The sequence below is a fragment of the Triticum aestivum genome, chromosome 5D (assembly GCF_018294505.1).
Source record: "Triticum aestivum cultivar Chinese Spring chromosome 5D, IWGSC CS RefSeq v2.1, whole genome shotgun sequence".
Classification (NCBI taxonomy): domain Eukaryota; kingdom Viridiplantae; phylum Streptophyta; class Magnoliopsida; order Poales; family Poaceae; genus Triticum; species Triticum aestivum.
This window is the reverse complement of record NC_057808.1, coordinates 432,138,714-432,155,785: the sequence shown is the minus strand read 5'-3', so window position 1 is coordinate 432,155,785 and position 17,072 is coordinate 432,138,714. Positions and strand designations below refer to the sequence as shown.

The window sequence follows — 17,072 nt, the reverse complement described above, 5'->3', positions numbered from 1 at the left end:
ACCACCTCAAACTGGATAGGCCTTTACCGTCACCGCAAGGGGCTGAACCAGTATAAACCCTCGTGTCCTTTGTCCCGTTTTAACCCCTTTAAGCTTCCTAGTTGCGATGGCTCCACGATTAAGTCCTTTCACTAGGACATCTGCCGTGACAATTCCACGACAGTCTGGCTTCGGACTGGCTGAAGGAGCGAGCGAGCTGGGCCGGCCCACGAGTGCGGGAGGCCACAACCTCCTTTTCATGTTCTTTTTTATGTTTTATTTTTTAGTTTTATTTTTGTACTTTTGTTTATACTTTAAAAATATTATAAATGTATATATTACAAAAAACACTCTTCATAATATTTGAAAAAATATTAAACAAGTATTTGAAAAAAGTATTGAACAAGTATTTAAAAAATGTTAATCACGTATATAAGAATGTAGAATGAAAAACAAAAAGAAACAAAGACCCCCCTTCCCCCCCCCCCCCCCCCAAAAAAAAGAAACAAAGAATGTATAGAAGGAAAAAGAAAAGAATGAAAAAACGGAGAAGAAAAAAGAAATGAAACAAAAGAAAACGAGCAGAAAAAAGAAATGAAACAAAAGGGAACGAAAAAGAATGAAACAAATCAGAGAAGAAAAAAGAAAGAATGAAAAAAAATCAGAGAATGAAAAAGAAATGAAACAAAAGGAAATGAAAAAAGAAAGAAAAAAAATGAAGAAGACCGGCTCGGTCGCCTTTAGTTGGCCGCGATCCTACTTCTCACCACTAACCAGAAGCGGGTGGAGTGGTTAGCTGCGTTGGCCATCTCCTTCTTTTTCCTTTAATGTACGCGCGATGGGCTGGCCTGATTCGTAGGCGACAGCAAAATTCCTTCAGCTAGAGCAAGCTATCGTCTCGCTTAAAGCGAGACTCAAAGAAAAAAAAATCGCAACAGGCGATACATATCAATATATCAGTCGGGCAGACAGGAGGTCCCTTGTCCCGGTGCCCGCTCATTAATGAGCACCGGCCTGCCTTGGCTGATCATGCCTGCCTCCTCCAAGCTCCATCCATCCGTACATAGGAACGGCTCGCCTCGCCGGTCCCCGACGTAGACGCGGAGCGGCCGGGGCGGCGACAAGTTGCTGTCGTCTGGCCGGCGATCGCTCGAACTCCAATTTGGACGTACACAGTTGGGTGCAAGGTACTACATGAGAGCACAGGTCGTGCGCATCAACCGCTTCTTTGATTCTCTGTGCATCGTCACTCTAATCGACGTATACCAATCGGCAAAGCAAATCCCATCCGTGCATGCATGCATGCGGCGCGGTCCCGGTCCCGGCCGGGCGGGGAAAAGCGCAACCAACGCCCCCAACCCCCAGCGACGGGGAGAGGTCCTCTCCTGTACCCCTCGTCCGCCCGGTGCCCTCCCTGTGCCGTCGCGCTTGCTTGCTTCGGTACCCTCAGATCAGATGCCCTCTTAACTCCATTCGTGCTTGCTTGGGGCCGCCTCGCCCGCCCTCGACGTCGACGGGGAGCGCCCGGAGCAACGACATCCCGCTGTCGCGTGTTACTGCACGCCGCAGGCCCTCCGCATATATATGTGCACGCGTCCTCTATCTTCTCCTCCATTCCGCCTCCGTGTCGATAGCTACGTACGTGCGTGCTCGATCTCCATCGACGACCATCGCAATACGTCCGTCACAAACTCCTTAGGCTCCGGTCCTTCGTACGTGAACGTAGCAGCAACATGCTCGACGTGGCCACCAGAGCAGCCGGCGGGCTGGCGCGCTCGCTCGTTGTGGCCGCCTTCGGCGCAGGTACGTGCGGCCGCACATCATGTTACATTCTTCTCTGTCTTATTTTTGCGCCATAATTAGACGATCTTATGGCGATTGATTAACCGAGGTGCATTTGTGTGCAGCCGGTACGGTGATCGGCGGCATGCTCGGCCTCCTGTGGGGCTTCGTTAACGAGGACGGACTGCTGCAGGGCGTGGTGGTCGGGGCGGTCACCGGCGCCCTCGTTTCCGTGGAGCTCGCCGACTCCCTCCTCAGGATATGGACCTGCGGCGACTGCTCCATGGACGAGCGCATCAAACGCACGGTACGCTTCGCTGGTCGCCATGTTGGAGATTGGATCGCCATTGATCAACATTAACAATTAATTTATGGAGTTTCATTTTGCAGCGGCTGGTGCTCCGGAGCGTGGCGGCCGGCCGCCTCCTGCGCGGCTCGGTGTTCCCGGCCATAAGCGGCGCGCTGGACAGCCAGATCGAGGCGCTGCAGCAGCACCACTCGTCGCGAGGCGACCTCTTCGAGCCGAGCTCCGGCCCGGTGACGGCCGCGCGGAGGGCCGCCGTCGAGAGCCTCCCGGCGACGGTGCTCACCAAGGAGACCGCGGGCGCGGGGCAGCACACCACCTGCCCCATCTGCCTCCATGTCAGTGCTACAGCTAGCTTCTCGTCCGAGCTAGTGATAGTATAGCGCCAATGTGCGTGCCATTGATTAGCTGACGGGATAATGTTCTTGTCCTGCTCAGGAGTTCCAGGCCGGCGAGAGCTCCAGGAGGCTGCCGGCGTGCGGCCACGTGTTCCACCTGGCGTGCATCGACAGCTGGCTCCTGTGGAAGCCCCACTGCCCCATGTGCCGCCACGCCGTCTACTAGCCTATCCCCCCGCCGCCGCCGGGGAGCAAACAAACGGAGGAACGACGTACGGCGGCGTTGCCGCAGATGAAGCGTAGTAGTAGTACATGGGTCTCACGAAGCAGAGGACTATGGAGTCCTCTCTCGTGACGAAAGATAAATTTTCCCACGAGAAATGTGTTTTTTTGTGTCGTTGTACAGAAAGAAAGATGCAGATGCTGAGCTGAGCTATACGTACCGCTCAATTTGTGGTGATGTCTCACTCCTGGTACAGGCAGGGCCGCAGCATTTCTGCAACCAACTCCCTGTTTGTCGCTGAGATGGCGAGAGGCGAACGAACGAACGGACGAGATCACATTGATTAACAACCTAACTAACTGTACTTAAAAAAAACCTAACTAACTAGCCGGGTTACATTACATCCCGACCAGGGCGCTCGAAAATGACCACTCCAGTCTCCGACAACTACTCATCTCTTTCTTTCCGTGAACGGGATTGCTAAATCTCAGTCGATTAAGACTTAATCAAGCGTCGTCCGTGATCCACTGGATGCTCTCAACGTCGCCTTTTCCCAGGCTCTTAGAGCATCTACAACCACATACCTCTAATTCGACCCCTTAAACATCCCCAAACGCGCGTGACCGGGCGTGTTCATTTTGATCCCCTATTTGTCCATCCGCGCAACCACAATCCTCATTTTCTTACTCATATGTCCGGTCACTTGCACGTGATTGGTGAAAATAAAGAGAGAGAAAGAAAGAATGAATAAAGAAAAAGAAAATGTGGTCCGGGATGGGACCGTGTCCTACGTGTTGGAAATATGAGCAATTTACCAAATGATTTTATTAACAGAAATATTAGATAAAGCATGACTAATATAACAGTGATAAAACTAGTCATGCGATCCGACAGAGAGAAGGTAAATAACATCTGCATATATGAACTGTAACCAAGTTTATCTAGAGCAGACAGTAGGACAAGTTTCATATATGAAGTAGAACCTAACATATATAGGGCAAACAACAGAACAAGGAACTGTGGCAGGACCTCGAACAGAAAGGAGAAGAACACATACGGGACAGCAGCAGCAGTTGCACTGGACTTGGGGTCGGTGTCCTCGCCAGCCATGTCGTCGAGGAGGTTGTCGACGTCGGGGAAGAATTCGTCGTCGGGGAAGTAGTCGTCGGAGTCCGGGGCGTCCGTGACGAAGAAATCAGTAGTCGCGCTGAGCGCTCCCCAAAAACCTTATCACCCTTCTCCCATACAGGACTCGAAGAGATGCGGTTTCGGAGGCCTACTGTCCCGACTCGTGGTGCACGCCGCAAGCCGGGATGAGGAAGACATCCGCAGCTCAGAGATTGGAACCGGTGGCGAGAGGAAGAAGTTCTGGTGCATCTCTCTGAGAGGAGCGACCTCCCTTTTATAGGCGCAAGAGAAGGAGGCGAGAGGCTGCGCCGAGAGCTGAAGGGAACGCGGGAGACGAAACGAACAGGCAGCAGCCGAAGGGTGCAGCGTTCGTATTCAATATCCACTACAGCAAAAACTTTCCACCTCCCGAGTGGCCTTTCGTATACCCGTAGTGCGTGGCAAAAATTTAGACATCGGCTCGGCTCATTCCCGCGGCGCGGCGCGGCGCGTCGAGGCGGGCGGCGGAGGAGGAGCGCGCGTGGATGTCCCTCTTGTTCTCATCCTCATACATGTGGAGAAAGAGCCTCCCTTATAAAGAGGTCCAACTCCCTCTAAAATAGCAATGTGAGACTAAACTTTAGTTCCACCTCTTGCTTTGCACGAATGGGCTGCGTGGCTCCCTAAGATTTATTAGGAATTTCTGAAACTGCTATTGGGCTAGGCCCAAAATAGACAAAATTCCAGCAATCCCCCACCAGATCCCAGAGGCACACAAAATTCGCCTTTGGTTCCAAAATACTGTTTTATATACCGGTACTACAGTGGAGACTGTTAAGTTAAACTTCCACCTAGAACTCTATGCTACACTAGTAAGCAACTTGAACAGTGGACTGGGCCTTGAAATGCAAAGTAACATAGCGCACTTCAAGAAAATTCTGCTTATGTGGCAAGTAATTAATGAGAGGTGGTAACATAATATGTTATTATAACATAGCGCTTTCTAAGACAAGATGAGTCTACGAGCTAATAAATGAAGCCATCTATGATACTACCATTATGTTACTTTGCATTATGAAGATAGTAACTTAGACTAGTCTCATATGCATGACACTAATCTAAGTTACTCCCCACTATGACTAGCCTAAGACTTGTAATATAGAAAAACCAAGAAAATGAGATGAGCCCAATAAACCGAAAAGGAGGAAGTATCTTGCATAGAAATAAAAATCCATTCCTACAAACCAGAGGGCTTCAAAGATTTTTTTTCTATAAAGTTTTCATCCTTTACAATTCCTATAAAATTTCTATGAACCAAACGAAGCCTTAAAGGTTCGCTATGTTAGTTTTACTCCTCGAGGGGAGCACTTTGGTAATCAAAAACCGTATTTTGCTTTTGTGAATAATTCTCTCGGCGCTTGTAATCCTTCTCGTGTTGCCCCATTTTCACACGAGAAGACATTCGTGCAAATTACCCACTTATTGGTTCACATGAGAGACTTTTGCGTGGGAGGAATTTCAATGACCAAACGAGGCACAATATGCGAACCAACCTGTGGTTGGATGGTTAGAGGGACTGTGATATCCCCAGCCTATCAAAGTTTTAATTCTGATGCTCACATTTATTTCTAAATTTATTTCAGGATTTCCGGTGATGCGCATTCAGTGGGAGGAGATGTTCCCGTCGATGATGAGATGCCTACGATGACTTCGTAAAAACGAGGCAACAATATTCGGTCAAAGAAATTAATAGCGGGGAGGCGAGCGGCCGAATCCAAATCCCATCTTCCGATGCCCATGCTTCGGGTACTCTTATACCAGGGATGGAGTGCGTGTGCGTGTGCGTGAACTACATAAGCTCACAAAGATGGAGATATTGTACCGTGTGAGAGTTCTGAGAAGAGGTCATGCATGCATGCATGCATGATTAGTTGGATTTGACCGACTCTCTTGGATCTCAACCCAAACCCAAAGTTACGCACAGATCTTTCGCCGTGTCGCCATGGGGGGCGGCCGCCGCAAGAATTCCCGGAGGAAAGCGGCGCCGCCGACCGCGATTGACGCCATCCACGACGATCTTCTCGAGCGGGTGTTCCTGCGCCTCCCCTCGCATCTCCACCTCGTCCGCGCCGCGTGCGCCTGCAGGCGCTGGCGCCGCGTAACCGCGGGCGACGACGGCCGCGTCCTCCGCAGGTTCGGCTCTCCCCACGGCGCGTCGTCTGCCTGCGTTGCCGGCCACTACCGCGTCGATGGGCGCTACCAGCATCCGCGTCCGCCTGGCTGTAACCCCGTCTTCCTCCCCTCCTCCTCGCCGTGGGCGCGCCCCGTCGCCACTCGGAAGTTCGCGCTCGACTCCTCCCACGGGGGCAATATAGTGATTGTTGCTCGGAGCTCCTCGACAGCCGGAGCGGCTTCCTCCTCCTCCTCCTCGACGCAGCGTGGCAACGCCTCGTCATATGCGATCCCCTGACGCGGCGCTACAGGGTGCTCCCTGACTCGGCGTGGTTCCACGGTGGGGACTTCCTGGGTGCCTTCCTCCTCGACGGCGACGCCGACGAGGCCGCGTGTAACACCTCGGATGTAACTTGCCATATTTGTAACTCCGACTCTTGCCATTTCCGGCTATGTGTTATGATTTTTCCTCCGTTGTCGGGTTTTGTCTTTCGTTTTGTATTTTGTCATGTCATGCATTTCATATCCATGTCATCATGTGCGTTGCATTTGCATACGTCTTCGTCTCTTGCATCCGAGCATTTTCCCCGTTGTCCGTTTTCCAATCCGGCGCTCCTATCTCCTCCGGTGCACCCCTCTTGTTTTCTCTCGTGTGCGGGTGTCAAACTTTCTGGAATGGACCAAGGCTTGTCAAGTTTCGTTCCATTTGGAGGTCGTTTGGTACTCCAACGGCTAAACCGGGCATCCGTCAAGTCCATTTCAGTGTCCAGCAAAACCCCCCCTCTAAAACCAGCCCAAAACCCACCAAACTCTCTTCCATGCTCTAGGTCGTTCGATCACGATCGTGTGGGCGAAAACCGCACCTCATTTGGAGCCTCCTAGCTCCCTCTACCTATAAATATGTGAGACCTCCTGTATACGAATCGCAGTCTAAACCCTAGCTTCGTCCCTCCGCGCGCCGGACACGTCCGTCCGGCGCCGGACGAAATTCCTGCACCGCCGCCGCCACGTGTCGCCGTCGCTCTCGTCCGCCGCCGCGGCTCGCCCGGCCCGCAGCTGGCCAGCGCGGCCCGCGCGCCCGCCGCCGCCCGCCTCCCGTGCGCGCCGCCGCACCTGGCCCGCGCCGCCGCCGCGCCCGGTCGCCGGCGCCGCCACGGCCGCCCGCCGCCCGCCGTGCTCCGCCGCCACTCACCGTCGTCCACGCCTCCTCGTCGCCGGCCCGCACCGCCTCCGCCGGCGCCGCCTCTCCCCCGCGCCCGTCGGCCTCCCTCCTCCTCTCCTCTGGCCGCGCCTCGCCTTCCCTCCATCGCCGCCGACGAGGGCGAGCACGAGCATCGTCAGATCCGATCGGTATAACCGGCGTTGACTTTTCCCCCGAGCCCCCTCTATTTTTTCTAAGTCCTGCAATTTTTACAGCATCTCGCCATGTTCGTGATGCCATAACTCCTTGCATGTAACTTTGATTTGCACGTGTAATATGTCAAATAGTTCGTATCGTGATGCTCTACATTTTGTTCAATTGCACCATATTCATTAGAGGTAATCTTGATGCCCAAACCTCTGTTGGAAAAGGGCTAGTTGCTGTTATTCTCTGGTTCTTATCAGAACTTGGAGATTTGTCATTTTTGTATCATTTAATCTGTGCATCTTATGAGCATGAGCTCTACATATGTTTTGAAGTATGCCATGCCATGTTTCCAGTGGTGTAGTCCATCTATTTTTGTGATCTCTGTGGTGACAAGCGCAAGCATGCAAAGTAGGCTCCGTAATGTTTCTGATTTCAGGGACTTGGTGATTTCTCTAAGTCCTCGTCTGCTGTTATTTTGTTGCCATGTAAACTTGATGCTACAGAGAGATCCATGCATATTTTGGAGATGTTCATTAAGGATGTTTTGTAGCTATAGTTGTAGTTAATCCATTCCTGCAATTGTTTTCAATTATGGGGTGCCATAGCATGACTCAATCTTGCTCTACTTTTGCTATAAAATATTTCTGGCATATTCTTAACATGATATGCAATTTTGCCAAGCTTGTTGTAGTTGATCCATACATGTTATGCTTGTGTTCTTGCCATGGATAGCTTCATAAACATGCCATCTTGCTGTAGGTGTGCTTGGTTTGTCATGCGTTGCTGTGTAGTGAGTGCATAAAGCTCACAAAAAGGCCTACATATTATTATGTCTGCCATGCTCTGTTTTCTGCCAAGTCTGAAACCTGATAACGAAACTTGCTATGTTTACATGCTTGCCATCATATCTTCTGATCCTTTTTGGCTTATGGTTAGTAAGGAACTTTTGTCATGTGCTTGTAGTAGAACACTGCCATGGCTTGTTTTGCTATGTTAAGTTCCTGTAGCATGTTGATTTCATGCTCTGAACATTGCTACCTGATGCTGTTTTCTGCCATGTCCAGTTTTTCACCAAGTCTGTGATCCTGTTATCTTTTGCACTTTTGCCATGCTTGTTTGAGCTTGATATGTTGTGATCTAGCCGTAGCTCAGTGTTCATCTTTTGTCAAGCATCTCCTGTAGACTACTGCCATATGCTTTTTTGCTATGTTGCAGTGCTGTAGCATTGTTGCTTGTTGCATTTTAAGCGCTATCATGCTGTCAATCGCAGATTCGTGTCATTCTTGTCTTGATTGCCATTTGCAAACCGTGCATCCGTTTCCGGTGATCTTTATATCGATTTCGACCGAAATCATCTCATATTTCCAGTGGCATGCTTGGTTTGCCAAGTTACTTCCTTGTTCATCATTTTCCTTCCGGAGCACGCATATGCATCGCATATCATATCTCGCATATCATACATGTTTTGCATCATGTTGCTTGTGCATTTCTCGTGATTGATTGTGGTTCCCTTGCTTGTGTTCTTGTCTTGGGTAGAGCCGGGAGACAAGTTCGTGAACGAGGAACCTGTTGAGTACGCTTACGAGGATCAAGCTTTCGACAACTCTGAGAACCTTGCAGGCAAGATGACCACCCCTCGAAATCACTTCTATCTTTGCTTTGCTAGTTGTTCGCTCTATTGCCATGCTGCGCTACCTATCACTTGTTATATCATGCCTCCCATATTGCCATGTCAGCCTCTAACCATCCTTTCCTAGCAAACCGTTGTTTGGCTAAGTTACCCCTTTTGCTCAGCCCTTCTTATAGCGTTGCTAGTTGCAGGTGAAGTTGAAGTTTGTTCCATGTTGGAACATGGATATGTTGGGATATCACAATATCTCTTATTATATTAATGCATCTATATATTTTGGTAAAGGGTGGAAGGCTCGGCCTTATGCCTGGTGTTTTGTTCCACTCTTGCCGCCCTAGTTACTGTCATACCGGTATTATGTTGCTTGAGTTTGCGTTCCTTACGCGGTCGGGTGATTTATGGGACCCCCTTGACAGTTCGCCTTGAATAAAACTGCTCCAGCAAGGCCCAACCTTGGTTTTACCATTTGCGACCTATGCCTTTTTCCCCCGGGTTTTCTAGAGCCCGAGGGTCATCTTTATTTTAAACCCCCGGGCCAGTGCTCCTCTGAGTATTGGTCCAAACTGTCAGTCGCCGGTGGCCACCAGGGGCAACTCTGGTCTGGCCTATCGGAAGCTTGGACAATCCGGTGTGCCCTGAGAACGAGACATGTGCAGCTCCTATCGGGATTTGTCGGCACATTCGGGCGGCTTTGCTGGTCTTGTTTTACCATTGTCGAGATGTCTTGTAAACCGGGATTCCGAGACTGATCGGGTCTTTCCGGGAGAAGGTTTATCCTTCGTTGACCGTGAGAGCTTATGATGGGCTAAGTTGGGACACCCCTGCAGGGTATTATCTTTCGAAAGCCGTGCCCGCGGTTATGAGGCAGATGGGAATTTGTTAATGTCCGGTTGTAAAGAACTTGTCACTTGACCCCAATTAAAATACATCAACTGCGTGTGTAGCCGTGATGGTCTCTTCTCGGCGGAGTCCGGGAAGTGAACACGGTCTGTGTTATGTATGACGTAAGTAGGTGTTCAGGATCACTTCTTGGTCATTGCTAGATGACGACCGCTCCGTTGCTTCTCTTCTCGCTCTCTCTTGCGTATGTTAGCCACCATTATGCTTATTGCCGCTGCAGCTCCACCTCATTACACCTCCCTTTCCTATAAGCTTAAATAGTCTTGATCTCGCGGGTGTGAGATTGCTGAGTCCTCGTGACTCACAGATTCTACCAAAACAGTTGCAGGTGCCGACGATGCCGGTGCAGACGATGGGGTCGATCTCAAGTGGAAGTTCGACGAGGAACGTGGTCGTTACTATGTGTCTTTTCCTGATGATCAGTAGTGGAGCCCAGTTGAGACGATCGGGGATCTAGCATTTGGGGTTATCTTATTTTCATCTGGATTTTGACCGTAGTCAGTCTATATGTTTGTATTTGGATGATGTATGATTTATATTCATGTATTGTGTGAAGTGGCGATTGTAAGCCAACTCTTTATCCCATTCTTGTTTATTACATGGGATTGTGTGAAGATGACCCTTCTTGCGACAAAACCACTATGCGGTTATGCCTCTAAGTCGTGCATCGACACGTGGGAGATATAACCGCATTGTGGGCGTTACACCGCGGGCACGCGCTTCAGTATGTCAAACTTCAGGGTGACGTGCGCGCTCTATTGCCGTGGGCATAGTATCGTCATTCGTCAGGGCCTGCGCCTTCTCGTCCGCTCCCGGGGGCCGCTGGACCTCCGGCGCCGGACGCAGCAGCACCGCACACTGCGCATAGGATACACGGAGCGACGACGGGTTCGCCTACTGGACGGCCGGGGACAACATTGTTCTTACTCTGGACAAGGACGCCGCCGAGTTTACCTCTTCCGTCTTGCACGACAACGGGGAGTACGACGCGCTCCAGAACAAGCACCACGCCACGGAGTACGCCTACCAGCAGCCGTGGCCACCTACGATCGTCGATCGAAGCTTGTTTATCCTAGCTGCCGTGGCTTGGAGATATCCATGGCGGTGTCCCAGGTTCTCAATTCTGCCGTTTATTGTGATGTTCCTTGAGGATGGAGTATCAGGGTCCGTTATTCTTCTGTAGGCATAAAGTGGTAACCAGCTTGTCCATTTTTAAGATCTTTAATTGTTTTTGTTTGTAATCGTTTACTGCTCGGCTTATTGGATTGTATCAGTGCTATTTTGAACATTTCCCGGGTCTGAGGATTCCTGTCGTAAAAGTGAAATTGTTTGTTTAGATTGGAGAAGTTTGGGCTGACTGAAGTAGTAGTATACTCCCTCCGTTCCAAATTACTCGTCACAGAAATGGATGTATCTAGAACTAAAATACATCTAGATACATCCATACCTGCGACAAATAATTCGAAACGGAGGGAGTAGTATATAAAGAAAATTTTACCCGTGCTGTAGGGGGTTTCCCAATGAAATATTTGGAGATTTCTATTCAAAACACTAAGCTTAGGAACAGAGTTTAGAGAAAAAGAGAGGATAAAGTAAACCTGGGCAAACGTCGGGCCGGGCTTGTAAAAGCCCGACCTTCATTTCCCAATCCCGAGCCCGGCCCGAATCCCAAAATACTCCTTGTTTTCAAGCCCGAGTCCGGCCCGAAATCAAGCCCGAAGCTTGAAAGCCCGGCCTGAATGCTGTTTTTTAGTACACGCACGTGCAAGCCCAGCCCGAAGCCCGAAAGCCCGGCCTGAAATACAGAAAAATTGAAGCCTGAGCCCGGCCTGAACTATCTTTTGGGCTACAAAACAAAGCTCGAGCCCGACCCGAACGTCAAGCCCGGCCCGGGTTTTTCGGGCCGGGTCGTCGGGCTGGGCTGTCCATGCCAGGGTTTAGGATAAAGTAGAAAACAAGTTGGGTATTTGGCCTGCAGGTTGTAAATTAGTTTTATAGAGGCCCGGCTTAAGTAACATTGCATAATATATGATGACTTTCTTTAAGATTCTAAAGAACCTTTTAATAAAATAGATTGAACAAGGCTATAACTCATAGATATCATCATGTTAATTGGCTGCCAACCCATATGCCATGGTGTCTTAGGGTCTATACATTTGGAGGTCACTTGCTTGCTTAGTACCAGATGGATGGGTATGCAAAATCAAAAATTAAGATGGTTTGTGCAAAGAATAATATCAGGCTTTCGGTCCTCTGTTGTTTAATCTGATTTCAACAATGAAACTTCGGGGGGGGGGGGGGGATTGTAAGAGACCTAATCAATCACATTGAAGAGATCATCCCTTCTTTCAACTGTATCGTTAGAGCAAAGGACACATCAATGGTTATTTATAGCTAGTAGAATGTTTTCCTTAAGAGGCATGTCTCTAGTGTTGAGCCTATCCTTTGATACATTTGAAAGGCTAGAGCTAGGCACTCGAGCAAAGACTGCACATTTATATTTTGAGTTGAGAAAAATAGTGACAATATGAATGGGGAGGTTTACTATTCCAAATCCACCTTTATCATTTGGCTTGCAAACTAAATCCCAAACTGCCGATGGTTTAGGATTACCAGAGGTCTCCTTTTTGCCCCTTAAACGTTGCATCTGAATTTATCAATGGGGTCAATGACATCTTGAAGGATCTTGAGGGTGTTGAGGAAGAAGGTTGGTTGACCTAAGAATATATTTAGAACTCCCTCCGTAAAGAAATATAAGAGTGTTTAGATCACTAAAGTAGTGATCTAAACTCTCTTACATTTCTTTACAAAGGGAGTAATTAAGATTATGCAGCCAAGGAGGAGGAAAGATGAGCATGAGGTGACACTCTCAAAAAGAGGCGTAGTTCCTGGTTCTTGGCTTATTCAGACCAAGAGGGAGGCAAGGTATGTGAAGGGGAAACTACCCACCGCCAACCAAAAAGATTAGTAAGATTAAGCGTTTTCCCATAAGAGACGTTGATAGTAAGGAGGCATGCCTTTTGAAAGTTGACTGAGAACAGTGGTTGACCATAATAAGATTATGAAATGCCTTTGAGGCAAAATAATTGCCAGGCGGATTAATAGCACAGTGGCACCAATGTACTAGATTATGGGCAATTCGATGTTTGGGATTGTGAGGGGAGCTTGAGCAAGATTGATAGGCTTTATTAGCGACACATGGGAGGAGGTAGGCAATGACAAAGAGAAGATGTGAGAGTGTTACCTTGTCTGATCCCACGACGATAATGAATTTCTTTCTAGGGACATCATTAAGAAGTAGAAAACATGTAACTGGTGGAAAGGATGGAGTTATGCCCATCAAATCCCAGATGCTCCAAAACCCCTGTGATAGGGTTGTGATCAATGTGTATGAGGCCTTTCCAAAATAAAATGTAAGCACGATAGTTTCCTGAGTTTTTTTGCTAAATACAAACGAGGCAATCTTGGATGGTCCTACAAGTGATGAAACCCCTTTTTTTGCGGGGTGAACCATATTGGTTTTTGTGAACGAGGTTAATGAGCCTCTGCAATCTGCTGGCAAGGAGTTTAGTGACAAGTTTAAGGCTAGAGTTTAGGAGGGAAATGAACATCTAATCATTGGTTGCCCTAAAAAAAAGCTAATCATTGGTGATTTCTGGGGAGAACCTTAGGGATTTCGGCATTGTAGGTTGATTAAGACCTGATGGAAGTCGTCATAAACAACAAGTCCCATTTTATTCTGTTTCGGCACTTCTTTAGGAATAGGCAGTTGAAGCCATCATGCCCAGGATATGATCAATGGGTCTATTATGGACATTGTTTTTCAACAAAATCTCTGGTGAAAAGGCGCAGGTAAAACAGAGAGACTCTCATGGGCCATGGCGATTGAGAAGTGATTGAGGTTACAATGCATGGTATGTTTTTTTAGGAACATGCTATGCTTTATTGAGCAAACGAAATGTTCATCGAAATATAACAATCGAAGGTGTTCCAGATGACCATTTCAGGATCATACTTTACGGCCCAGAAGATGCCTTCGATATAATCCAGACCACAAATAAAAAATAGTCCACACCATGCATATCGTCCAAAAGCCATCTTCGGAAACACCTTCAAATATGCATATTATTTTAAGGGAAAATGGCAATAATTATGCACGAATTTGCGTTTTATTTAACAGATCACAAATGAGTGTATCTTGTCTATTTTTCTTCTTCTTCAGTGCTCTTACATGTTTAGAATATAATAAACATATATGAAAAAAGCCAATTTTTTTGATTCACATCGCAGGCATGCACACCGCCACTTGTTTATCTTTTTGAAGAACCAGCAGTTTCAGAGAATACAAGCATTAGCAATGCATGAAAATACATGATTTTATTTATCCAGGCTTAAGAGATTATTATGTATGTACACATAGACAATGGCTGAATTATTACATCTTGGTACCAGTTACCATAAGTACCTCCCTAAAAAGAATGCATCCCAAAACTATCTCTCTAAAAGGAATGAGCCCCAAACTATCAAAAAAGGGAAGAAAAATGGCAAAAAAACTGAGAAAGGGGCTAAAGGTATGTATTTGTGTGCTGTGGAGAAGAGTGGTCTACCTAGGCATGACTGACTGTAATGTGTTGAGACATTATTTACACAGAAAAAAATGATGTTTGATTTTTGTGTATATGCACTGTCTATATGCAAAAGGAATAAGAAAAAAAGGGAAAAGAAAGAAAAAGGATCGATCTGATCTAATCAATCGTGAATTTATGCTGCATCTGAGTGTAGTATGTGTTGGTGCTCATTGGTAGCCTTGGCGAATCTGCCCTTGACTCGCTTTCGTGTGTCCGCCCTTGCTTTTCGGGACGCGTACATGATCTGCTTGCAGAACCTGCAAAATTGTTTCAAATTCAAATTCATACTCGCATCAATTGCATTTTTTGTCTGTATATAGAAGAGTTGTCAAATGAAAAATTAATCCAGACTTACTTCCTGTTCTTCTTCTTCTCGTTGTACCTTTGCTTGGCCCTGTCCCTTTCCTCTCTCTTCTTACTAACGGTGCTCGGATCTTGCTGATGATGAGCCACCGCTGCTTGCTCATCTGCGGTCAGCATCTGTGATGGCTGGTTGGCATCATGACAGCCAGTGCCATTCTCCGGTGGTGGCGGCGGCGATATTAGGGGCAAGGCAGGGTAGAAAGTAGGGAAGTCATCAAGGAGCAGCGATGGATGATGATCGTTGCCCATGGATTGCAGAAGAGTAGTCGATGTCATGGTCGGCTGGCACGATAATGTTGATGGGTTGTAAGATGATGAGATGTGGCAGATTGACGGTGGCAGCTGCTGCTGTTGCTGCCAAGAAATTAAACCAAGCAATGTTATTTGTCATTGCCAAATAACTGGGATGCAAATTAATTTTGTTAATTAGCAGTGTGAGTGAGCGAATGAGTGGTATGTATGTATGTACCTCAAAAGTGAGTGAAGGCCCAGCTAAGTGATGACCAACAAGTACTCCATTAGTATTCTCAAGCACAGAACATTGTGGAGCACAGGTAGTTGAGCAGCCATTGTTCCAATCATCACAGACGAAGCTACTGCTGCTGGGGCCTCTTTGATCTCCTACTATTGTTGTTGTGCCACTCGCATCGTAGATCTGAGATCCATCCTCCATGAATGTAGTGAGAGCACCACAAATTAACACAATGAGTACTCATGCGCCATCCTAGTTAAGAGGTAAGAGAGATATTCAATCGTAATTAGCCGTCGATTCATCGAGGCGGCGGAAGCCATCTTGGCACTTGTAGCTAGCATTGTTGGCTTTGTGTGCTAACAATGAAGGTTTTTAGACGATTCATTTATAATTACCTCTGTACAATTCACTCAACTAGAGAAAGACATCCTTTCTTTTACCATATACTCCATTACTTAAATGAAAGTTATTTTTCAGATTTTTAACTTGGAAGATCGATACTTAGCCTCGATCCATATTTAGCAGTCCCCTGTTTTCCTTGAAAAGGCAAGATTGCAATTGCACATTTTTCATACTCAAGTTACTACATTTTGTAAAGAAAGAAACCCTTCAGGTGTGCCTTTTGTTTCTTGAGGGTTCACTGGTTCTGTAGTATCCGTGTCTAATTTTTCTAGAATTCATTTTTGCTTTTTATGTGATGTATACAGCCAAACTAACTAACATATGCGTTCAATTGTGATTAGAAGGTACCACAAAAATTGAGAGGAGAACTGAACATGCATGGTAACCTCCATTAATCATTTCATATGATCCCACCATTACATGTTATCCTTCATTAATCATTCATATGATCCTTAGATCATCGATCCACCATTACATGTATCAGGAAAGAAATCTTCCTTTTTTACATCACAGATAGCACAGTCCCCACTTTCTTTTGTTACAATACAATGTAGGTAGTAGTGCCAAACCTATATCATTCCCTTGATCATTAATCACTCACACTCTCTCACTCACTTTATATTGTCATCATTCTCTCCTCTCTATATCATTCGCTTGATCGATACATAGCAGCACCACCCACTGAATTTAGTCACTGAATCACACACAATGTATCACACAATCAAACTGTCCATGTAAGATTTGGCACACAAGAAACAAGATCATCAAGAAAAGTCTCCCTCAATTGCACATACTGGCGCAAAAAAGAAGTGAAATTTGGAAATAAACCCAGTAGATGTTGTACCTGAACATCCTGTAGGATTTGGGGGAGGTTGTGGGCGAGCCAGGCGTCGAAGTCCTCCTGCGACGATGACGGCGCGTCGACGGAGAGGGTGCGGAGGACCTCGGCGGGCGCGGGGCAGCCGGTGTAAACCTCCACGAGGGAGGCGCCGCCGCGGCCGTCGGCGCAGCCGGCGCAGAGCGTGGCACGGTGGGCGCCGGTTTGGCAGCGGAGCGCGGCGGGCGCGGCGCAGCAGGCGTCGCAGAGCGGGGCGCGCGAGTGGAGGCCCGCGAGGTCGCTGGCGCCGTGCACGGCGCCGTCGCACTCGAGGCAGAGCCTGGCGCCGTCGGCCAAGCAGAAGACGACGGCGCGCTCGGTGGCGCAGTTGCTGCACCTGCACGTCAACGACGGGAGCAGCTGCTGGTGGTCCGCCATTATGATGATGGCGCGTGCGCAGCGTGATGCCACTCCTCATTCATCTACCAGCGCATCCGCGCTGCACGTGCCAAGGGCGGCGATGGCGGGTGGACGACGGATGGATGGGGCGGCTGCGCCGGCGAGGTGGGGGCCTAGGGGTGAAGAAATAGGTCGCGGGGGCTGCGGG

General features: G+C 48.1%; 2 protein-coding genes and 1 pseudogene across 2 annotated transcripts; 2 read left to right on the top strand and 1 right to left on the bottom strand.

The window, feature by feature from the left end:
• The first annotated feature begins 1,484 nt into the window (after window positions 1–1,484).
• Window positions 1,485–2,880, top strand: LOC123125302 (NEP1-interacting protein 2). The gene is made up of 4 exons (XM_044545816.1): window positions 1,485–1,782; window positions 1,887–2,068; window positions 2,152–2,403; window positions 2,504–2,880. Exons 1-4 carry the CDS (start codon window positions 1,713–1,715, stop codon window positions 2,627–2,629), a joined length of 630 nt encoding a protein of 209 aa, XP_044401751.1. The 5' UTR covers window positions 1,485–1,712; the 3' UTR covers window positions 2,630–2,880.
• Window positions 2,881–5,722: 2,842 nt separating this feature from the next.
• On the top strand, window positions 5,723–10,966 carry LOC123120815 (uncharacterized; annotated as a pseudogene).
• Window positions 10,967–14,762: 3,796 nt separating this feature from the next.
• LOC123120814 (uncharacterized) lies at window positions 14,763–17,072 on the bottom strand. The gene is made up of 4 exons (XM_044540805.1): window positions 16,376–17,072; window positions 16,124–16,217; window positions 15,244–15,485; window positions 14,763–15,128 (listed from the first exon to the last, which is right to left on the bottom strand). The coding sequence occupies exons 1-4, from the start codon at window positions 16,901–16,903 to the stop codon at window positions 14,763–14,765; spliced, it is 1,230 nt and encodes a 409-aa protein (XP_044396740.1). The 5' UTR covers window positions 16,904–17,072.